This window comes from Daphnia magna, linkage group LG2 (assembly GCF_020631705.1).
Source record: "Daphnia magna isolate NIES linkage group LG2, ASM2063170v1.1, whole genome shotgun sequence".
NCBI classification, from domain to species: domain Eukaryota; kingdom Metazoa; phylum Arthropoda; class Branchiopoda; order Diplostraca; family Daphniidae; genus Daphnia; species Daphnia magna.
This window is the reverse complement of record NC_059183.1, coordinates 11,490,121-11,508,803: the sequence shown is the minus strand read 5'-3', so window position 1 is coordinate 11,508,803 and position 18,683 is coordinate 11,490,121. Positions and strand designations below refer to the sequence as shown.

Here is an 18,683-nt window from a genome sequence, read left to right as displayed (position 1 = left end):
TGTTCGTATTTCATCAACTGACTTGACCGTCTTCTTTCTTACAGGAGAGGGTTGCTCAGACAAGTTTAAGAATTGTCATTTAGTTGTTCAAGCGCGACTGTGCAAGTTGAAATACTATCTCGTCTCGTGCTGTGCCTCTTGCTCCAAACCGAAGACATGAATGGCGCCAATCGATAATCAAATGGGCTGTGGCATACGACAAAAGAAGACATAGAACGAAAGAATCTACAGTGCTGTCGTCACACATAACGAAACAAAAACAACAAAAAAACAAAAAAAAACAAAAATCCTGATGCTCCTTTTTCTCTCCCTTGTTCCGCTACATTTTTGTTTGTTTTTTCTTTCGAATAATTGTGAATATGAGAACAAGAACAAGGAAGCGATTACCCTCTCCCCAAACTTTTTAATCTTTTGAAACTTTTGTTCCGTTGTCGACTTTTGTGTTTTTACTTTGTATATGTGGATAAATAAGGCCGCCATTGCTGTCCGTTCATCAATTATGGGAGTCTACTGCGAACAAAACCACAAAAAAAAGAAAAGAAATGGAAATCGTGTGTGTCAGGTGGTGAATTCGGTGCACAATTAAAATAATTTTTTGCCTGAAACAGCGGGAGGTTGCTGGAATCGATTGCATAATAGTATATCCAGCCCGGCAGAGAAGCAAGACAAGTGCGATGAACAGTGCCATACAAGGCGGACAAGACAAACTTTTATGTTGCGTGACAAATCCGACGGGATTCACGCGATGCGGCCAATCGTCTACCACATGCGGTGTTTCCTTGATTGCTATTTTCTGTGCCGCCTTGTTATAAGCTTTGATGGTGATGAGAAGAAAGAAATACTCGACGACGTGCTGGGCAGGATCGAGCCGACTGGACCGACAACTGGCCGCTCAGTGGGGCTACACTAGCAACTGTTTGAAACAAGAGGAAAAATCAATCATTCAAAATATACGTTCGTGTTCCAATCATTTCCTAACCAACTTGTTGTTCATCAACACAAAATGATGCCCCCCACCCCCCCAAAAAAAAATAAATAATAATAATGCTAAAGAACTCATGATTCGAAAAGAACAAACTTTTTCGGTCTTTTGAGTTGAACTTCGAATAATTTTTTTTTTTGTTTTGTTTGTTTGTTTGTTCCGTCATTTCATGTTTCCTGTACTAGTTCCACGAAAGAGATGGCGGCTAATCGGCACTTTGCTATTCTTGGCAAATGACACATCACTTGCCCAACATCTCCTGTTCACTTCCCTAACCCCAAGTTGTGTGTTTTTTTTTTTTTTTTTTTTTTTTTCTTCGGTTTACTTCTCGTTTTCCAAGTGCTGAATTTTGTATTTTGTATTTATTAGCTTTCAGGTAGATTTAGCAATGTGGATTATGCTGACATATATTATAACCCCGCCCGTTCTTTTTTTGTTTTTCAAATCCTCGATACCATTTTCACCAGACGCCAGTTCATGTGTATTATTTGTACGACATCATTTTTTATTTTATTTTTTATTTTTTTTCGCTTCTACATGTCTCCGATTGTAAAACTTACTGGAAAAAAAAGCAAAGAAAACCAAACCAACAAAACAAACAGAATTTTTGATGATATAAAAAAAGCTTTCTCCGTGACTTTGCCTCCTATTTCTTAATGCACCTTCCACCTAAGGTATGTTTGAAATAATTTTGATTGTCGACATTGGTTACTACTATTAATATCAGATGTAAAACCTGGAATTGAACTCAAAAAATTGTAATATTGTGGAAGAAGTTAGGGCATTTCGACTACCATATGTGTAAACCATCAACACTCAAATGAATACCATGTGCTGGCTGAAACATTCGGAACAAATTCAACTGTGCGTCTGGAATACTTCAAGGATGCACTGTGTATGCAGCAACAAAACAAAATTCCTGTATCTGCAAGAATAACCAAGTTGTTAGCGGTTTTCTCTACTTTAGTCTAATTGATTCCGCGGGCAAATGCCCTTTTGACAGTCGTAATGTTTCCACCTCCCTTCGGTCATTTCTCACGACATTGCCCAACTTATCGCGGTTTATGATACATTCTCAGTGAGCCACGGACCACGGAAGGTCTGTTAAAGATGATGAAGAATTCACCAACAATAGAGCATTGTATGATTTAACTTGTATGAAAGACCATCTACGTCTGTAAAAACCACGAAAAAAAACTTGAAGACCGATGAATTAATGCTGTAGCCATACAAATGGTACTTATAAACCAATACTCCTACGACAATAAGACATTTGGCCAATGGCAATCGGTTTTGATAGATGGCTTAACGAGTGCCATCGAATGAGAGTTATGTTTTAGCTGATTGAAGAAAATTGTTGGCACCATCGGAGCAATATAGAGACGCTATATAGTGCCCCAGCGCTGAGTTAGCTTTGTGTGAACTGTTGACAGATATGAGATATGACTAAAGGCGGCGAATATGGTTGGGTGCAAAGCTAAAAAGCACTTCTGGATTTTAAGAAAGAGAAAAGAGTATTCTGAACTAAACACCAGATGGCAGTTTTTTAAGCACAGACTATCTAGTTGCATAGTTTTGACGAATCTTCGCTTAAACCTGCCACCTGGTGTTTAGTTGGGGCGTACCCTTTCCTCTTCCACCATAGATGATAATTCTATAACAGAATCCAGAGGAATAATCTTAAACATACTTTGCAATCCTATGTCTATCTGCATTTCATTGACTAGTTTCATGGAGCCTACTCTACTGCATAAGCCAAACCTGAGTATATTACAGGAAGAGGAATTTTTTTTACGTTGACGGTCCGCCATAGAAATATATGAATAGCACCTTAGCCAGAGTAATAGAATTTTTCTGTTTAATTGCATTGACTTTCTTATTCCGTTGAAATCAACAAAATATTGAAAAATTTTTACTTCTGCATATTTATCTGAGCCGCTTAAGGCACCTCTCAGATGGCAGTAAGATCGCCAATTTCACTCTAAAATCTAGCTGGGTAATGGCGTCTGTCTTTTCGGCTGTAATTTCTTTCAGATAACTGAAAAAAATTTTTGTATACATAATTGATTCCAACGAATATAGAAACGAGGCTTAATTTTAATTCGAGTATACAAATTCACGCGAATCTTCGGGTATACAACTCCAACATGAAGGTTGTCCTAAATCGTAACTTCGTCAGTAGTAACCAGAGCCAATCCAAATCAGTCTTGACAACTGAAATGTCATAGCAACAATACCATATACCAAATTTCATGAATATGAAAAAATTTTATAGATTTTATTCGATTTACGTTTTATAAAGATCTATTCTAGGCATACGAAATTAGGAATACGATACGAATTTATTCTCTTAATTTTAAGAAACAAGAATCTGGCAACGCCACAGCTAGCCCCCTATCGACTCATCGGCAATTTTTCCCTAGACCTGAGAGCAAGAAAAGAAAACCCGGTGTCGTCTTTTCACTAAACTTTCTTTCGAATCAACGGTAATTTGCGAGGTATTTTATCATTACCGGATTAAGTGTATAACGTGATAGAGTCACTGCCATAACTAGACTCTTGTGTTGAATTCCATTACATATAAAGATTGAGGTACAAAGCAAAACAAGAAAGGCTTGTACTGCCGGCCCCTTCACATGTGCGTTGGCCATCAACGACCTTGCTCGTCCTCCAGATAGTGTTTCACTAATATTTATACTATAGGTAGCTTTTTTATTTAGTTGCAAATCTACATTACTATCCCATTGAACTAAGCTTAAATTTGGGCTCAGAACATAATTCATAAGAAGCTGTTTCCTTCTACTTGTATCCATCTGGAATAACACATGGCAGTGTTTTTGAACTACATAGATGTTTCGTAAACTGTCACCATCAGTTTCAATTCTATTGTTGTAGACTACAGTGTTGTCTTTTGCCATGGTTAAGAAGGTTGTAGTTGTATATCTTTTTGAAACGTATGTCTCCTGCAAGGGGACATCATTGTTAGTCTCTTAAACCTTATCACATCAAATCACACAAACTGTCATAGGCATTGACGATTGTTTCACAAATTTGTGTTTGGCTCTTGTTGGAGAATAGGTGCATCCGTGACGGGGGGCTAAGAGAACTCTCCAAGCCCAGGCTTGTGGCAGGCGCTTTTATTTTATTTTTTGTTTGCCTTTTTTTTTTTTTTTTGTTCTTGGCCATCTCCCGCCTGCGACGGCCAGGCTTTTGGGCGTGAGAGAGAAAATCTTAAGCAAAAAAGGCTAACCTTACTGCAAGAAATGGCATCAGCAACTGGATCTGATCATACCCCTTCATCCAGCCCTAATCCTGGTAGTTCCTGTGATGATTCGTCGCGGACCAATTTGATCATCAACTATCTGCCTCAGAATCTGACGGAGAGTGAGCTCTTCAAGATGTTTGTCACAATTGGAACGGTTACGAACTGCAAAATTATGCGAGATTTTCGGGTAGAGTCCACAATAATTTCCATGTTTTCCATGTTATACCACTAATGAAATCATACATTTGTATTTTAGACTGGTTACAGCTACGGCTTTGGTTTCGTCAATTATCAAAAAGCTGACGATGCTATTCGCGCAATCCAAACTTTGAATGGACTTCAAATACAGAATAAGCGTATAAAAGTATCCTATGCCCGACCACCTGGAGAAGACCGTAAGGAAACGAACCTCTATGTTACCAATCTCCCTAGGTAAAGATATATTGATTGGTAGATCTGTTGTAATTTTTTTTTTAAATATGTTTTCCTTGGATACAGAGATGTCACCGAAGACGAATTGTCAAATATATTTTCTGCCCATGGAAATATAGTGCAAATGAATTTACTAAAAGACAAAATAACTGGTATGCCTAGAGGTGTGGCGTTCGTCAGGTAACTGCTCATTGTAAAAGTAATTGGTGTTTATTTAATTTAAAACTTGTATCCTTCAGATACGATAAAAGAGAAGAAGCCTTTGCTGCAATTGAGCATTTGAATGGTACAATCCCACATGGCCGTACCAATCCCATTAGCGTAAAAATTGCTGAAGAACACGGTAAACAGAAAGCGGCCTACTTTGCTGGATGGGAAGCTGGGAGGCAGCAAGCCCGACGTAAGCGAATTGTCATACCATTTTACATAGATATCTTAGGACATAATATGATAAGCCATGAGAAACGAAGCAGACCCCTTTCTTTTTATTCTTTCATGCAATTGATACCTGTTGAAATTTAAAACTCCTGCTCGTTTGAAGCGCCAAGCTTCGCTGACCGAGATAACAAATCATCTTTCTGTTTCGGTTACCCTCGAAAATGAATCCATTTTCCAGCAAATTTATTGCAGGGCGTGTTTTAATAATTCCATGTATTCGTCTCAGCAGTTGGCAATGTTGGAGGACAGCCCCAAGGGGGCATGGTGAGCCACGGTGGACATGGTGGTGGACATGGAGGTCGAAGCGGTGGAGGTGGACATTACAATGCTGGTCTTCCGTTAGCATCACGGCCTCCAAATGCCCCCGGTTTCGTTCACTCTTCGGGTATGGGACAAGTGCGACCGGATAAGGGATCGAATAGCAGCCGTTATAATCCCATAGGAATGGGTGGTGGATATAACGTTTACAATTGGAACTAAAACAAAGCGAAGAGAGGGCATCGAAAAGATGACGGAAGATCTAAAAAAAAAAAAGAAAAAAAAAGAACGGAAACTAAATTGAACTACCGACTGCAGACAAATGAAAAAACATTGTTGCAACGCCATCAGTTGGAGGAACATAATGTTTTTCCCTATCTGCTTGTTATCAATCTTAACTGACCTAATTACTCCCCTTCCTTCCTCAACTTCTCCATCATGCACTCTCATTTTTTTTTCTTCGTTCGTCATTTGGCTAAATGGTTGAATTTTCGCTCGCGAGGGATTTGTCTGACGAGTTTCGTACACTTCTGTGTTCCCAATTCTTTTCTTTTTTCTGCATCGTTTATAATCTGTACTCTACTTGCCTGCAAGATTTCCTGATCACGTGCATACCCACTCTTCATTTCGTTCTTCCTACGGTCTAACTTGGCCGTTTTCGTTGCTTTCTAGTGGCTCCAGAAGATCGTTTATCATATTTTGACTCCCATCAAGGTCCAGTTTAGTTTCATGTTATCTGGTTGGTGAATTTTTTTTTTTTTCTTTTCCTCTTGCTCTTATACCCTCTCTTGTCTACATCTTTCTTCATGGCCTACCCTTACACTGTATCCTTCTCTCCCTTCCATCCCAATCGTTTGTGACTGCAATCATTTGCCAAAGCGTTGATTACACTTCACCAGTTACAACGATCATCAGAAACTGATCACATTTAAACTTGGTTTTATTCCCAGTTCATGTAAGCTAATTTTAAGCTCAATTCAACAATTTCCTAGTATTCTCTTAATCTTGTATACTGCGCCATAAGTTCTAGTATGACCACTGGAAGGAGTTAATTGAAGTACCAAAAATTGACCAACTCATTGTTGGTTGGTTCTATTCCTCATCAGGTTCTCAGGTTTTTTTTAAATCTCAGCTGCAACTGCAATTTCAGCTTTTGTTGTTAATTTGGGAATCAAAAGGGTTACCAATCGATGTATGACAGCCCAAATTGGGTAATTATTTAGGGGAAGATAAGTAGCAGAGACGAGTGTTGTTTCAGGGGGCTTCGGTTATAACTTGTGAGACAACGACCCTCCTTACTTCTATTTCTATGGCCGTTACAAATTACAGCGGAGCAGACGATGTTACTTTGCGCGGAAAGCGTGCAGCGTGCTTCATTTCTTGCAGACGTTTAAGTTGTAGTTTTCGAAGCTGGCGTGTGTCTGTGTCAATCCCCCTCACAGCGGGTTTGCCTGGGTATTCTTAATTAACAATAAAACAAAACAAACTGATTTCCTTTGGAATCCGTTACATCATGGGAAGCGGCACTGTCATTGAAAACTTCTACGGTGTATACTTACTGTACTGTGAAAATCCCAAATATGTTGGAAGAACATACATTGGCTATACCGTAAATCCCAACCGAAGAATACAGCAACACAATAAAGGAGTGAGTTCAGGTGGCGCATACAAAACATCCAATAAAGGCCCATGGTATGCCAAGTCTTTGAAGTACTATATATAATAATTAATAGTAATATTTTAGCTTGAATAGCCATGATACAGCACTTTGTTTTCAGTGTAACACAGTACACAAAGATGATAAAAGAATAAATACTGTTAAAAAACTTTTCTCACATCTTATACTCTATACTTTTTACAGGGAAATGTGTTTGATTATTCATGGCTTTCCCAATGATATTTCTGGACTTCGAGTGAGTAATTTTGAATGAAATGAACAATTCCATCTAACCATATCTTTTTTCTTGTTTGTTTTAGTTTGAATGGGCCTGGCAGCATCCAGAGAAGTCCCGTAGACTGAGGAAATTGGTGGAAAGAAAAAAATCTAAAGAGAGTGGGTTCCAGTTCAAAATGAGGGTTTTGTCCCATATGTTGCGTGTGGGTCCGTGGAACCGACTTGCCCTGACTATTCAGTGGCTCGTTCCAAAATATCGCGTCGAGTTTGAAGTCAGCTTGCAGCCTCCACCTCATATGCCTATTGAAGAAGGCCGTGTGATTTCAAAGAAAGTTTCATCGCCTTTAAAGGAACAAAACTTATTGTGTTCTTCAACATGCATCCCTAGGTGCGATTTATGCCACCAAACGATAGAGAATGGTGAAGTTTTGAACTGTCTCAACACAGATTGCACACTGAAAGCCCACATTTTGTGTTTGTCTTCCCGTTTTTTGATTACTGAACCTGATCACATCCTACCGTTAGAAGGATCTTGCCCTAATTGTTTAAGTGAGCTGCTATGGGCTGATTTGATTCGAAAATTGAAGGGCTGCTACCAAAATGAAAATCTTTCCCTTGACAATACTATTCTAACCTAAGCTTAGGGTTGCAGTTCATATGTTTTTAAACAATTATCTTGATTTGATGCGTTTAAAAAAAACAACAACAAAAAAACGTATACTGTGTGTCATATGTGAAATAGGTTTTTTTAAATCTCAATGCGTGCACAACAATACTCACTGTACATTTTATTTGCCATAAAAAATATGTGTGTAATATACATCGCTTGTTTAAAAGGCAAATCTATGGCTCTGAGAGCGAAAGAGTTGGAATCGCATCATTTTACGTACTTAGTCTCAATTTGTTTAATATATTAATAGGAGGTTGTTTTTTTTTCATCTAAGTTGTCTGCATTTATTTTTTGTTGTTTGTTGAGATCCGCTCTTTAGCCTTGAAAGCGGGTGGGTCCCTGAAATGGCCCTGGCCGCAGCAATTGACTGACTCCTAATAACATAACACATAGATAAAAGAGCCCTTGACCTACTTAATGCACTAGGACTACGGTAGGAGTAGGGTATTGTCAGCGAATTTCAACCATTTGCTGAATCTTATTTTTTTTCACGGTTATTTCATTCCAGCCGTGAATCTTTGCTGTACGGTTATTTTCGGAAAGATTGGTAATGGTGAATCAGGTGATCATTAGATGGCGTTGATAAAAATGGAGGATACTAGAAGGCATTGCGAAACAAAAGAAAGTCGATAGTTAAAACGGCCAGATATGAAATATGGCGAATAATTTGAGAGAAACTTCGCTTTGGCGCCGGCGGAGAGATATGGGTGGATTGCCACCACCATTTGTCGAAAGGCATAGATGGCGTTAGTTGCTTAGGTTTCCCATCCAGGGACAATGTCCCAATTCCCCCCAAAAACCCCAAACCCGAAAACTGGTCAAACACGCTGTCTGCTGCAAATTTCTAGGCGCGTCAACTGACGTGCGCCTCGCCGTGTGCCCACAAGATAACGACAAGAAGGTGGAGTAAACGTTCTGAACAGTTTAGAGTTGAGACAGACGTTAGTTCGTTCTCGATGTTCGAGTGTTGTTCACTTGCATATTCGGAAAACGGTTTGTTTTGGAAAGTTACGTAACGGCTTGCATACTCAGTGGAATGGCAGACATAGCAAACAACAGTGAAATTTTCGGTCCTGTTGCATCTGGATTGAGTTTCGTAGCGTTCGCAGTGATCCACTTTTTGCTTAGGCCACTCACACCTAATTCCGTTCTGAAATCAGGAACACAAACGACATGGAAATGGAGGAACATTTGCAATTCATTGGTTCATTCCATACTAACTGGCACATGGGCAATCCTTAGGTACGCGAAACACCTGTCTGTAAATGTTGTGACGTCCAATGATGAACTAGCTGACTTCACCTAAAAGATGATGTTGTTTAGTTTCTATTGGCATCCAAAAATGGCAGAGGATTTGATTGGAACTCACTCCACTTCGTCGCTTCTTTTAGTTTCCGTCTCTATCGGTAAGTTACATAACATGAACGTCATACATGTATTTGTATGTAAAAAGGACCGGTTCTAAGAAATTTCCGCTTTCATTAGATAAGTATAAAGTGTAATATTGACCAACAGTTCTAAATTAAGATTTTAATGGAACAAAAAAAAGAACACTCACAAAACCGTAATTCTAATATCTAATTTTTTTTTGTAACACGATCGATCATTACATTTGTTCGATGGTGCTTTATAAATGCGAAAACTTGTTTTCCAACTTCAGATTACTTTTTTAATGCAATTTGAGTGGGTTATGAGGACATGCTTAATTCTGGACAGTATATTTACCTATTATTTTTCTCATTATTTTCTGATTAAAGAACAGATAAAGATAAAGGTCTTAGCCTTGCGTGACAGATCCGCCTGCGTCTAACAATCTTATCGTAGCCCGAGGTTACCATGACTTTGGTTTCAGTCTAACGACATTTTCTTTTGCAGGATATTTTATTTACGACTTCATTGACATGTTACTGAATCATAGGAAGCGCAGTTCTTACGAGTTAATGATTCATCATTTCTTCGTATGTTGGCAATAAAAAAACAAGAGAGATTCCGCATAGACTTTTTTGCTGTTTAAAATTTTATAGGTTATTATCTGCTTTGGGCTGTCGGTGCTTACCCGACAGTATATCGGATATGCTGTTGTCGCACTATTAGTCGAGGTCAACTCGATATTCCTTCACACACGACAGCTTATGATTATTAAGGGAGTGCCGCGACAACATTCCGGTTACCGTTTCAACAGCTTGTTAAATATCGGTAGTAGCATTTTAAATTATTAAAAGAATTTGAATTAATTTTGCTTTTAATGTCTGTTGTTAGGAACATTTCTGATATTTCGCATACTCACGCTCGGTTGGATGACTCGTTGGCTAGTAATTCATAGGGATCAAGTACCTTTTTTTGCTTACACAACAGGCAGTATCGGTAAGTTTACATTAGCAATTTACACTTAATTTCGTAATCAACTTTGCATAATCATTTTTCTCCATTTAAAATCTAGGTTTGGCTGTCATAGTGCTAATGAGTATTGTTCTGTTCTTTCGAATCCTAGACGCGGATTTTATTAGTAAGAAGGTACGCAACAAAAAAGAATAATGCCATACATGCGGCTTTAATCAATCATACATTTCTATTTTCCGTAATGTGCTTAATGTCACTAATGACATCTAATAATATGACCAGTTTCTTCGATATGCTTTTTTTTTTATGTTTTAACAAATTTACAAATGGAAATAAAGAAATATCCAAGTACCTTTCCCCCTTCACATTGGTACGAACACAGAAAGTTTCTAGGAGAAAAGGTGATGTTTGACGTTTGAGCTTATTTTTCTTCTACGTACATTTTGGAGCTCGATTGAGCGTGCGTATTCAAGTGCTCCTTGAGGCTTGGCATCGTCTTTGCTTCAAAGGAACATTGGTTACATTTTAGCGCCTTCTTCAGGTATAATTCAATATCTTTATCAGTCGGATAGTAGCAATCAAGGTTTCCCTTTTCTTCCAACTTGCTGATAAGCTCTATGGTTGTAGAAAAAAAAAGAAATGGCTTTACAAACTACAAACTAAATTTAAATTTATTTTGTTTTATTATTTATTTATTTTATTTATTAATTTATTTTATTTATTTATTCTGTTTTTTTTTTATTTGTTTTTTTTTTCTTTTGTTTTGTTTTTCTTTCTTGTTTTTTTTTTTCTTCTATGGACAACATTTGAGTTGTTAGTTACATTTGAGTTGAAAAAATAAAACAGTGATGCATTTGTTTTTGTGGGAACCTAAGCTATAGGAGGATCATTTTACCTGGGAGATCCAAGAAGTGTTCAGTATTGAAGGAATTCCAGTGCTTTTTGGTCTTCAGAAAAGTTGACACAAAATCTGTACTGACAACATGAAGATGCAAGTGATCCATACTTGGTTTAGCATGAAACCCAATTCTGTTCAACACACAAAAACAAAGTAAGTACATAGCAAGATAACCCATAAATATTGAGGGTGCTTATACTTGAATTTTGTTTTTGGATGATAATTCTTAACCAAAACTTCAGCTTTCTCTTGCATTTCTTTCAAGAGGTTGATGTGTGATCTCGTCAGTTCTCTTGCAGAATTCAATTGAACCACTTTGGGTATAACTAGATAGTGAAATTTAGCCTAGAGAACAAAACACATTGTTAGCTTTTGAAATCAGGGTGTTATTCTGGAATTCTGCCAAAAGATAGAGAAAGTTATTTTACAAAATAATATTAACTTTTGGATATTTATCCTTGATGATGACTAGGGTATTGGATGATTCAACAATGTTTTCAACATCTGTAATAGCTTGAATAAGCCCACTTTTCCAATAGTGTTTTTTAGTTGTATCTTTGCTGCTGCCTTCTTTAGCCACATTATTTTTTGTTCTCTTTGATGATGGACTATTTTCACCTATTTTCTTGGAAGCTTCCATTAAACGTTTAAATGCGTTGGCAGACACTGAATAAAAAATTTTATTAAGTAGAGCATAGAACAAAAAGAGTAGAACAAAACAAAGTAGATACGAACTTGCGACGATTTAATAGTAAGCCTCAAATCTCAATCCACCGTCACCATGGAAATAGTGTTAAGTAATTGTACACGAATATGCAATAAGCTTAGAACGAAAAGGGCAGAACTAGAGGAACAGAATTATTACTTTTATGCTCCTTTTTTATACGAAACAGGAAGCGATCGACAAACAAACTTTGTTAACTTATTATTTTCACTTCAAAATCTGTTTAACGAAAAAAAATTAACCGAAACCCCTTCTTGCTCTATCGTTTTGCATATTAAAATGAAATCAAGGCCAAATGAACAGGAAGTTCATTTCCCGGTTTACGAACAGGAAAATTTTTTTGCACAAGAAAAGGCGCCTGTGCACAATACCAATTTTGAGAATAAGAAAATATAAGAATGCAAAAAACTAAGACAAACTTTGAAATAGTGTGGTATGCACGGATTCTTAATATATTTGTCAAACACGATGAGTACATCAATCGAAAAGGGGAAATATGACGACAATTTGGAACGGAACACTCCAAACAAACGAGCAAAATAGTACTTATGATTAAGGCACACCATAGCAATCATGAAGTTTCATAAAGAACATGTTTCAAAACACGACAAAAAAGAAGAATTTAAAGCGGTTGATAACTGAACGTATGAATGAGAATACACTTAGGAGTGTGATCAAATAAAAATGAGAAACCATGATTTTTTGAAGTCTAACCTAAAGTGAGGATACATTTCCATGATTTCTGCCGGAAAAGGCAGGACTCAGAAGGACTCGCTGATGACTAAAACAAGGGAAAATTCACTTTTAGAAAGGCAGACTTCGGCTCGGAATCGACATCGCCCACAAATCCGTGAAATCACTTTTGAATTTCGCCGTAGAATTTCGCCTTAAGAGAAAAGCTTTTACTATGTATTTACTTTAATTAACAACTAAGCCTTACTTCATTCGATGAAGAAAGATTTTCTGGGTCATCATCATCATCTTCGTCATCCTCACCAGAAGAATCCATGCTAAGGTCGCCGTCTTGATTGGAAAAAAACCCAATATTAAGAACGGTGAGAAATGGTATAACACTTATTTTATATTTACTCAAAGATACGTTTGGTCCCCCCAAGTTCTTTGATTTGGTTAAAACATCGTGGCAGGTAAGGCAGACTCTCAAAGGCTTCGCTGACTGAACTGGTAATAAAAATTTCTTGTTGGAGCACGGGCCACAAACAACAGCCCCGCATTTTCGGCAATGATGCTTTAAAGTACAATTATTGATTTAAACATACTCTCGACTGAAACAAATACTTCAAAATTTGTCTATACTCTTCTATTCAAGACGTTGAATTGTGACTTGTTGCAGTGCATACAAACGTTGGCTTCAGCGTCCGGTACCCACACAGCCGCATGTTCACCCAGCGGTTTTTTACCACCTGAGGGTTCTGCAGTTAGTCAACGAATTACGGTAACTTTTCTATCAAAACTTACTTTTACGCAAAAGATCTTCCACACATTTGTTAATGTGAGCAATCCATTCAGCTTTTTCAGTTGCCGTAGCAGCATATACAGCAAAAGATTTTGATGCAGTGCAAATTAACCAACCATTTCTGTAAGCTAAACTCATAGGAACCAATACTTGTCAGATTTAATAAATGCTTATTCTACATTTCTAATAAACTTACGTCCATCATCCTCTAGAGGCTGAAGTTTTATCTCCTCTAATGGTATTATGTGCTGCTTATTGTACTGAAAATAACAACAACAATGAATCATAACCAAGTTTTTTAACTTACTAGGTGAAAGATAATTTACCTTTTTTTTGCTGATTACAATATTTCCATAAACCAATGTATCATTGAATAGGAAAAATTGTCTTGCTTTTGGTTTTTTGCGGCACATTTTGGTTAAAACACCTTCACCTACTAATACTCGACCAGGTATTCCAAGAGGCTGCATGTTTGGTAAACATAGTGTTACTTTACCATAACCAAATAGATAATTTTCTACATACATGTCCAGAACTGCCAAAGCAACCTTCAACCATGGCGATTCGTCGAGCATTTGCTTCACTGTTCACTGAAAAGAAACAGAAAAACTAGAATGAGTGTCATGTTTTGTTCTCATTCATATCAGATATCTTTTTATTAAACAAGCCATGCTGAAAAACTGTTATTCAATGGAACTAAACTAAACACGTTGGGATATTAATGAATAATATTGAATTAGATTTCCGTCAAATAACCTAATTTGTCGACCATCTTCGTGCTTGTTTGTCATCTGCTCCCAAAAAATGACTCACGTACAAAAGTGTAGTAATGTCTTTGAAAAAATAATAGCCTTTCATGTTGCCATCTAGGGGCAACCAACTGCGTAAACATACTTGTAAGCACCGAAACATAATTCCGTTTTCATTCTTCGGAATTACGCTGTTTGAATTTTAATTTTTTGACAGAAATAACAATTAATTCTTTTCTATATTTTCCAAGTTTTCAATCTCTACTGCTCGGCACAATATATTGTCGCTGGCTTATAAAGCAACTAAAATTCAGCTCAATACTTTCTTAATAGGTGTCGCTGCCCATCTTAAAGCATGGCCTTTATTTTTTTATACAATCAGGGAAGGGAAATTCCGAGTTCGTGTGCTGGGAAGAAGCCTCAGGTGTTTTATGGGTTTTACATGAATGATTTCAATTTAGCGTCAACTTGGAGTTCTCTGCTACCGTGACTTGACAGAATATTGTGGACTAGGAGTGCCAAGGAGACCAGGAAGAATAAATTTTTTAAACCTGTTTTTTTCACAGCAATGGCTCCAGTCTTAAGCAAGTTAGTTGGCAAAAGTCCTAGTTTATTATCTAGTATACTGGGAAAACCAATCGCTGTAACCGGGGGAGGCCTGGCACTTGTATTGTGGCTCTTGAGCGTTCATCGAACCAATCAAAACAGAAGGTAAAATAATCTTTTAAAAAACATTTTCATGTACAAATTAATTATTGTTGTTTGTTTTCCAGAGCTGCAGCTGCAGAACGTGTGCAATATGTTATTAATGAGGTAAGTGTTTAATTGTTGGTGTATTGCAATCAGATCTATATTTTAGCCATTGACAGAAAAATAAGCGATCAGCAGAGAAGGTGGCAATCGATGGAACCTTCATTCGTCGTATAGCTGCAATTTTGCGAATCATAATCCCTGGAGTGTTTTCACCAGAAGCTGGCTTTATGGTTTTAGTTGCTGCAGCATTAGTAGCTAGATCAAGTTGTGATATATGGATGATTCAAAATTCAACGTCAATTGAAAGGTTTGTCCATTATGGTTTTATTTATTTTTGATTTCAATGTTTTAATGTAACTTTTTTTCACAGTGCTATTATTGGTCGTAACTTTCCACTTTTCAAAAGTTATGTAATGCAGTTCATCGCAGCTATGCCAATGGTATGAAGAATAACAGAAAGCATTGTTTCAAAGATTTTAAATACTGATCTTATGTTCTAGATTTCAATGGTGAACAATGTCTTGAAGGTAAGTCATTACTTTCATAATATTCCATTGATTGTAGTGGTATTGAAAATATTCCTTTCTTTAAGCTTGGATTGGACGAACTTAAACTTCGCTTTCGAACACGATTGACCCGACACCTCTATGACCAATACCTGAAGTAAGCATATTTTAAATTTTAAACTAAACTTTAATCAATTATGGGGTATGATTTAGGGATTTCACTTACTACAAAATGAATAACCTCGACAACCGAATTTCGAATCCAGACCAACTGCTTACAACCGATGTCGAACGATTCTGTTCAAGCATTACAGAACTTTATTCAAACATTAGCAAACCCATTTTGGACATTGTCATTTATGTCCATAGACTGGCTGTCACGATTGGCGGGCAGGCAAGAACTTTTCATCATTTCATTCCTAGTCATTATCCTTGATCATTTTCTTTAGGGTCCTAGCATTATGGTGCTTTATTTGTTCGTTTCCGGCGTATTGTTGACCCATTTGCGCCGCCCAGTAAGTCGTATGACGGTGTCGGAGCAACAGTTAGAGGGTGAATTCCGCTACGTCAATTCGCGTTTGATCACCAATGCCGAAGAAGTTGCTTTCTATCGGGGAAATGTTCGCGAAAAGGCCACAATGTTGACAGCATTTACTCGTTTGGTAACTTGATTTTGTACACTCAAAGTTTGCGTATATCGTCACGACTGATGTCTGAAAAAGGTGAGGCATCTCCGTCGATTTTTGGAATTCCGTTTCACGATGGGATTCGTGGACAATATTATTGCTAAATGTAGGTTGGCTTAGATTACGCAATTAACCGAAATGCTGCTTAAATCATTTTAACCTCTCCCTTTGCAGACATTGCTACTGCTGTCGGGTTTTTCGTGGTCAGCCGCCCATTTTTTAGCACTACCCATCATTTGTCCAGTGCTGGATCTAGTGAACGTTTGGAGGTATGCAACATAAAGCACTTAACTCGTTTGCCAAAATACTTTAAGTTAAACCACAAACAAAAATAATTTTTTTTTTGCAGCAATATTACAAAAGTGGTCGCATGTTGGTCAAGTTGGCTGAAGCTATCGGCCGTTTGGTATTGGCCGGTCGGGAATTGACGCGATTGGCTGGATTCACTCTACGTGTGACTGAACTGATTACTGTTTTACAAGATTTGAATAATGGTCGTTACCAACGGACTATGGTTTCCAATGAAAATGGTTAGAATTTAGGACTAATCGCGTACGCTTGAAAATTCCTAATAATAATTTTTTTTAAACTTTCCTTTTTTCGGAAATTCTGTTGACGTATAGGGGAAGGAAAAGCCCTGTCTCGAGTGCCATTGATTCCTGGAGCTGGTCAAATCATCAACAAGGACAACATTATTCATTTCGAGCACGTTCCTTTGGTAACACCTAATGGTGATGTTCTGATTGAAGACATGTCATTTGAAGTGCATTCGGGAATGAACGTGCTTGTATGCGGACCTAATGGCTGTGGAAAATCGTCCTTGTTCCGAGTGTTGGGAGAGGTATGGAAATCAGTAGTGCAATACTGAAAGATGTTTACTAATAACTCAATCTTATTTTTTAAAGCTGTGGCCAGTTTTTGGTGGTACTTTAACCAAACCGGGCCCAGGCAAGCTGTTCTACATTCCTCAACGCCCGTACATGACATTGGGTTCGTTGCGTGATCAAGTCATCTATCCTGATACCTATGACGATATGGTGCGCAAAGGAATTCACGACAGTGATTTGCTCACGTACCTTGACTTGGTTAAATTGACTTACATCCAAGAGAGAGATGGTCGTTGGGACGCTGTTGCCGATTGGATGGATGTACTCAGTGGTGGTGAAAAGCAGCGAATTGCTGTAAGTTTTTTTTTTTTTTTTTTCTTTTCTTTTGAAACAAACCAATTTTGTTGGTATCCTGGACAACAAGTTTTTATATTTTTCTTTTTTCGATATCAGATGGCACGTCTATTTTATCATAAGCCCCAGTTCGCCATCTTGGACGAATGCACGTCTGCCGTCAGCGTCGACGTGGAGGGTTCTATGTATCAATACTGTCGTCAAGTGGGAATCACGCTTTTTACCGTCTCCCATCGTCGGTCGCTATGGCAACATCACGAGGTAATCAATTGTATTCCCGCATTGATGGTTGTCTTACGTTTAATTGATCTGATTAATTTTTTTCTGTTTGGCTGCTCGATAGTTTTACCTGCATATGGACGGACGAGGCAACTATGAATTCAAACCAATTGATTTGGACACTGTCGAATTCGGTTCCTAAATTTGCTGTTGGTAGACGCTTCATGACAACATCCATTGTTTGCCGCCAAGTTGAATCAACCTGTCATGCAAATTGTGGAGGGGTTAACATTACAGTTTATAGACCAATCTAGGATGTACTTTTTGGAGATGAAGAAACAAAGCTCGGCATGAGTTTATTAGGTGGTGGCCCTTGTTTGTTTTGTTTACTTTTTTTTCCTATATTTCTCGTAATTATTTTTTCAAGAAACATTTATTTTAGGACTTTCTTGATTTCAGAGATAAAAAAAAAACAAAATCACGTCACTCTCTAAGTGGGTGGGAGCACTTTGTTATATAGTTCCTTCATGCATGCTGCATAACGTTCGCTTATTGGCTCCTTGTTATTTGTACTCTTTGAACCCCAAAAAAAAAAAAAAATCAAAAACAAACCATTCACAACCATATTAGAATTTTATTGAAACCGTTTAAGAAAAATTCTTTTGATTTCCATTAGAAAAGACCATGTCGATGCTGTGATGCAAGCATACGCACACGCCCCCCATACGATAAAATGGCCGGCAGTAAATGAATACCGCCCTTCCCGTTTCCGATGACGGTGGTGAGTACACAAAAGAGAGACGGATGTCTGGTGTGAGAACACAACGAAGGTGAGGAGGACGACCAAAGAGAATCCTTAGTATATGTATTGAGTGATCATGATGGACCGGGAGGTTCGTGACCAGACGGACCAGTTTCTCCACTTTTGATATTAGACTTCCTCCACTCTTTTTCCATCCGTAGATGGGTTCAGAGTAGATGAAGATTTTAGGTTTTAACAATCTGAAAAGAGAACCGTGAGTTTCCCAACCCACTCATTCCGGTCGGGACGTCACGCATCGACCACATCCGATCGTTTGGGCAGTGGCCTTGTGCCACATCAGCTTCTTTTCCCTACGGCCTCTGTTCGGCCCGACTACCGATGTCCTCAACGATCTTCAATGATACACACACACACAACGCGATACGACCGTCTAAAGGGGAGTCGGATACGT

The 18,683-nt window shown here is 38.0% G+C and overlaps 7 protein-coding genes across 13 annotated transcripts in view; 5 read left to right on the top strand and 2 right to left on the bottom strand.

The window, feature by feature from the left end:
• LOC116917761 (thrombospondin type-1 domain-containing protein 4) overlaps positions 1-1,619 on the top strand; it is a 61,569-nt gene extending 59,950 nt beyond the window's left edge. For all 5 annotated transcript variants that reach the window (XM_045170376.1, XM_045170377.1, XM_045170381.1 and 2 more), the window contains one exon: positions 45-1,619. In XM_045170376.1, the coding sequence (XP_045026311.1) occupies positions 45-160 (116 nt within the window). In that variant the 3' untranslated portion in view covers positions 161-1,619. The remainder of the gene's footprint in view (positions 1-44) is intronic.
• A 1,703-nt stretch (positions 1,620-3,322) lies between these two features.
• Positions 3,323-6,286, top strand: LOC116917472 (sex-lethal homolog). Its single transcript, XM_032922939.2, has 6 exons — positions 3,323-3,468; positions 4,061-4,434; positions 4,504-4,679; positions 4,746-4,859; positions 4,919-5,079; positions 5,344-6,286. Exons 2-6 carry the CDS (start codon positions 4,246-4,248, stop codon positions 5,595-5,597), a joined length of 894 nt encoding a protein of 297 aa, XP_032778830.2. The 5' UTR covers positions 3,323-3,468; positions 4,061-4,245; the 3' UTR covers positions 5,598-6,286.
• A 367-nt stretch (positions 6,287-6,653) lies between these two features.
• Positions 6,654-8,135, top strand: LOC116917471 (structure-specific endonuclease subunit slx1). Its single transcript, XM_032922938.2, has 3 exons — positions 6,654-7,067; positions 7,237-7,288; positions 7,353-8,135. The coding sequence occupies exons 1-3, from the start codon at positions 6,889-6,891 to the stop codon at positions 7,905-7,907; spliced, it is 786 nt and encodes a 261-aa protein (XP_032778829.1). The 5' UTR covers positions 6,654-6,888; the 3' UTR covers positions 7,908-8,135.
• A 592-nt stretch (positions 8,136-8,727) lies between these two features.
• LOC116917473 (TLC domain-containing protein 2) lies at positions 8,728-10,630 on the top strand. Its single transcript, XM_032922940.2, has 6 exons — positions 8,728-9,181; positions 9,263-9,345; positions 9,815-9,897; positions 9,964-10,135; positions 10,199-10,303; positions 10,380-10,630. Exons 1-6 carry the CDS (start codon positions 8,976-8,978, stop codon positions 10,472-10,474), a joined length of 744 nt encoding a protein of 247 aa, XP_032778831.2. The 5' UTR covers positions 8,728-8,975; the 3' UTR covers positions 10,475-10,630.
• On the bottom strand, positions 9,964-12,181 carry LOC116917474 (aprataxin). 2 transcript variants are annotated; one of them, XM_032922942.2, is made up of 5 exons: positions 12,043-12,181; positions 11,620-11,843; positions 11,377-11,522; positions 11,175-11,308; positions 9,964-10,894 (listed from the first exon to the last, which is right to left on the bottom strand). In XM_032922942.2, coding segments are annotated over exons 1-5 (699 nt in total). In that variant the 5' UTR covers positions 12,044-12,181; the 3' UTR covers positions 9,964-10,700. The 2 variants fall into 2 exon arrangements, with proteins under 2 accessions (XP_032778833.2, XP_032778832.2); XM_032922941.2 differs by having other exon boundaries at positions 11,913-12,167.
• A 146-nt stretch (positions 12,182-12,327) lies between these two features.
• On the bottom strand, positions 12,328-14,262 carry LOC116917470 (pleckstrin homology domain-containing family F member 2). 2 transcript variants are annotated; one of them, XM_032922937.2, is made up of 9 exons: positions 14,132-14,262; positions 13,901-13,965; positions 13,702-13,839; positions 13,572-13,635; positions 13,378-13,503; positions 13,216-13,322; positions 12,991-13,147; positions 12,842-12,924; positions 12,328-12,787 (listed from the first exon to the last, which is right to left on the bottom strand). In XM_032922937.2, exons 1-9 carry the CDS (start codon positions 14,145-14,147, stop codon positions 12,758-12,760), a joined length of 786 nt encoding a protein of 261 aa, XP_032778828.1. In that variant the 5' UTR covers positions 14,148-14,262; the 3' UTR covers positions 12,328-12,757. The 2 variants fall into 2 exon arrangements, with proteins under 2 accessions (XP_032778828.1, XP_045026082.1); XM_045170147.1 differs by having other exon boundaries at positions 13,378-13,524; positions 14,132-14,260.
• Positions 14,263-14,495: 233 nt separating this feature from the next.
• On the top strand, positions 14,496-18,081 carry LOC116917469 (ATP-binding cassette sub-family D member 3). Its single transcript, XM_032922936.2, has 15 exons — positions 14,496-14,835; positions 14,898-14,937; positions 14,994-15,184; positions 15,248-15,317; positions 15,378-15,404; positions 15,470-15,540; positions 15,597-15,777; positions 15,833-16,045; positions 16,106-16,175; positions 16,244-16,338; positions 16,419-16,599; positions 16,693-16,910; positions 16,975-17,250; positions 17,350-17,511; positions 17,594-18,081. Exons 1-15 carry the CDS (start codon positions 14,693-14,695, stop codon positions 17,669-17,671), a joined length of 2,016 nt encoding a protein of 671 aa, XP_032778827.1. The 5' UTR covers positions 14,496-14,692; the 3' UTR covers positions 17,672-18,081.
• Positions 18,082-18,683: the final 602 nt, after the last annotated feature.

What these genes read in the sequence shown, in the direction of transcription:
- LOC116917472 (XM_032922939.2), top strand. Translation starts at nt 4,246, where the DNA reads ATGGCATCAGCAACTGGATCTGATCATACCCCTTCATCCAGCCCTAAT. An exon ending in TATGTTACCAATCTCCCTAG is followed by an intron (nt 4,680 to 4,745) that starts GTAAAGATATAT and finishes CCTTGGATACAG; the next exon opens with AGATGTCACCGAAGACGAAT. An exon ending in AGAGGTGTGGCGTTCGTCAG is followed by an intron (nt 4,860 to 4,918) that starts GTAACTGCTCAT and finishes TGTATCCTTCAG; the next exon opens with ATACGATAAAAGAGAAGAAG.
- LOC116917471 (XM_032922938.2), top strand. Translation starts at nt 6,889, where the DNA reads ATGGGAAGCGGCACTGTCATTGAAAACTTCTACGGTGTATACTTACTG. An exon ending in ACATCCAATAAAGGCCCATG is followed by an intron (nt 7,068 to 7,236) that starts GTATGCCAAGTC and finishes TACTTTTTACAG; the next exon opens with GGAAATGTGTTTGATTATTC. An exon ending in ATGATATTTCTGGACTTCGA is followed by an intron (nt 7,289 to 7,352) that starts GTGAGTAATTTT and finishes TGTTTGTTTTAG; the next exon opens with TTTGAATGGGCCTGGCAGCA.
- LOC116917473 (XM_032922940.2), top strand. Translation starts at nt 8,976, where the DNA reads ATGGCAGACATAGCAAACAACAGTGAAATTTTCGGTCCTGTTGCATCT. An exon ending in TTTAGTTTCCGTCTCTATCG is followed by an intron (nt 9,346 to 9,814) that starts GTAAGTTACATA and finishes TTTCTTTTGCAG; the next exon opens with GATATTTTATTTACGACTTC. An exon ending in TAATGATTCATCATTTCTTC is followed by an intron (nt 9,898 to 9,963) that starts GTATGTTGGCAA and finishes AAAATTTTATAG; the next exon opens with GTTATTATCTGCTTTGGGCT.
- LOC116917474 (XM_032922942.2), bottom strand. An exon ending in CATCCAAAAACAAAATTCAA is followed by an intron (nt 11,309 to 11,376) that starts GTATAAGCACCC and finishes TGTGTTGAACAG; the next exon opens with AATTGGGTTTCATGCTAAAC. An exon ending in ACACTTCTTGGATCTCCCAG is followed by an intron (nt 10,895 to 11,174) that starts GTAAAATGATCC and finishes CTACAACCATAG; the next exon opens with AGCTTATCAGCAAGTTGGAA.
- LOC116917470 (XM_045170147.1), bottom strand. An exon ending in GCTTTGGCAGTTCTGGACAT is followed by an intron (nt 13,840 to 13,900) that starts GTATGTAGAAAA and finishes CCAAACATGCAG; the next exon opens with CCTCTTGGAATACCTGGTCG. An exon ending in GGGACCAAACGTATCTTTGA is followed by an intron (nt 12,925 to 12,990) that starts GTAAATATAAAA and finishes TTTCCAATCAAG; the next exon opens with ACGGCGACCTTAGCATGGAT.
- LOC116917469 (XM_032922936.2), top strand. Translation starts at nt 14,693, where the DNA reads ATGGCTCCAGTCTTAAGCAAGTTAGTTGGCAAAAGTCCTAGTTTATTA. An exon ending in CGAACCAATCAAAACAGAAG is followed by an intron (nt 14,836 to 14,897) that starts GTAAAATAATCT and finishes TTTGTTTTCCAG; the next exon opens with AGCTGCAGCTGCAGAACGTG. An exon ending in CGCTATGGCAACATCACGAG is followed by an intron (nt 17,512 to 17,593) that starts GTAATCAATTGT and finishes GCTGCTCGATAG; the next exon opens with TTTTACCTGCATATGGACGG.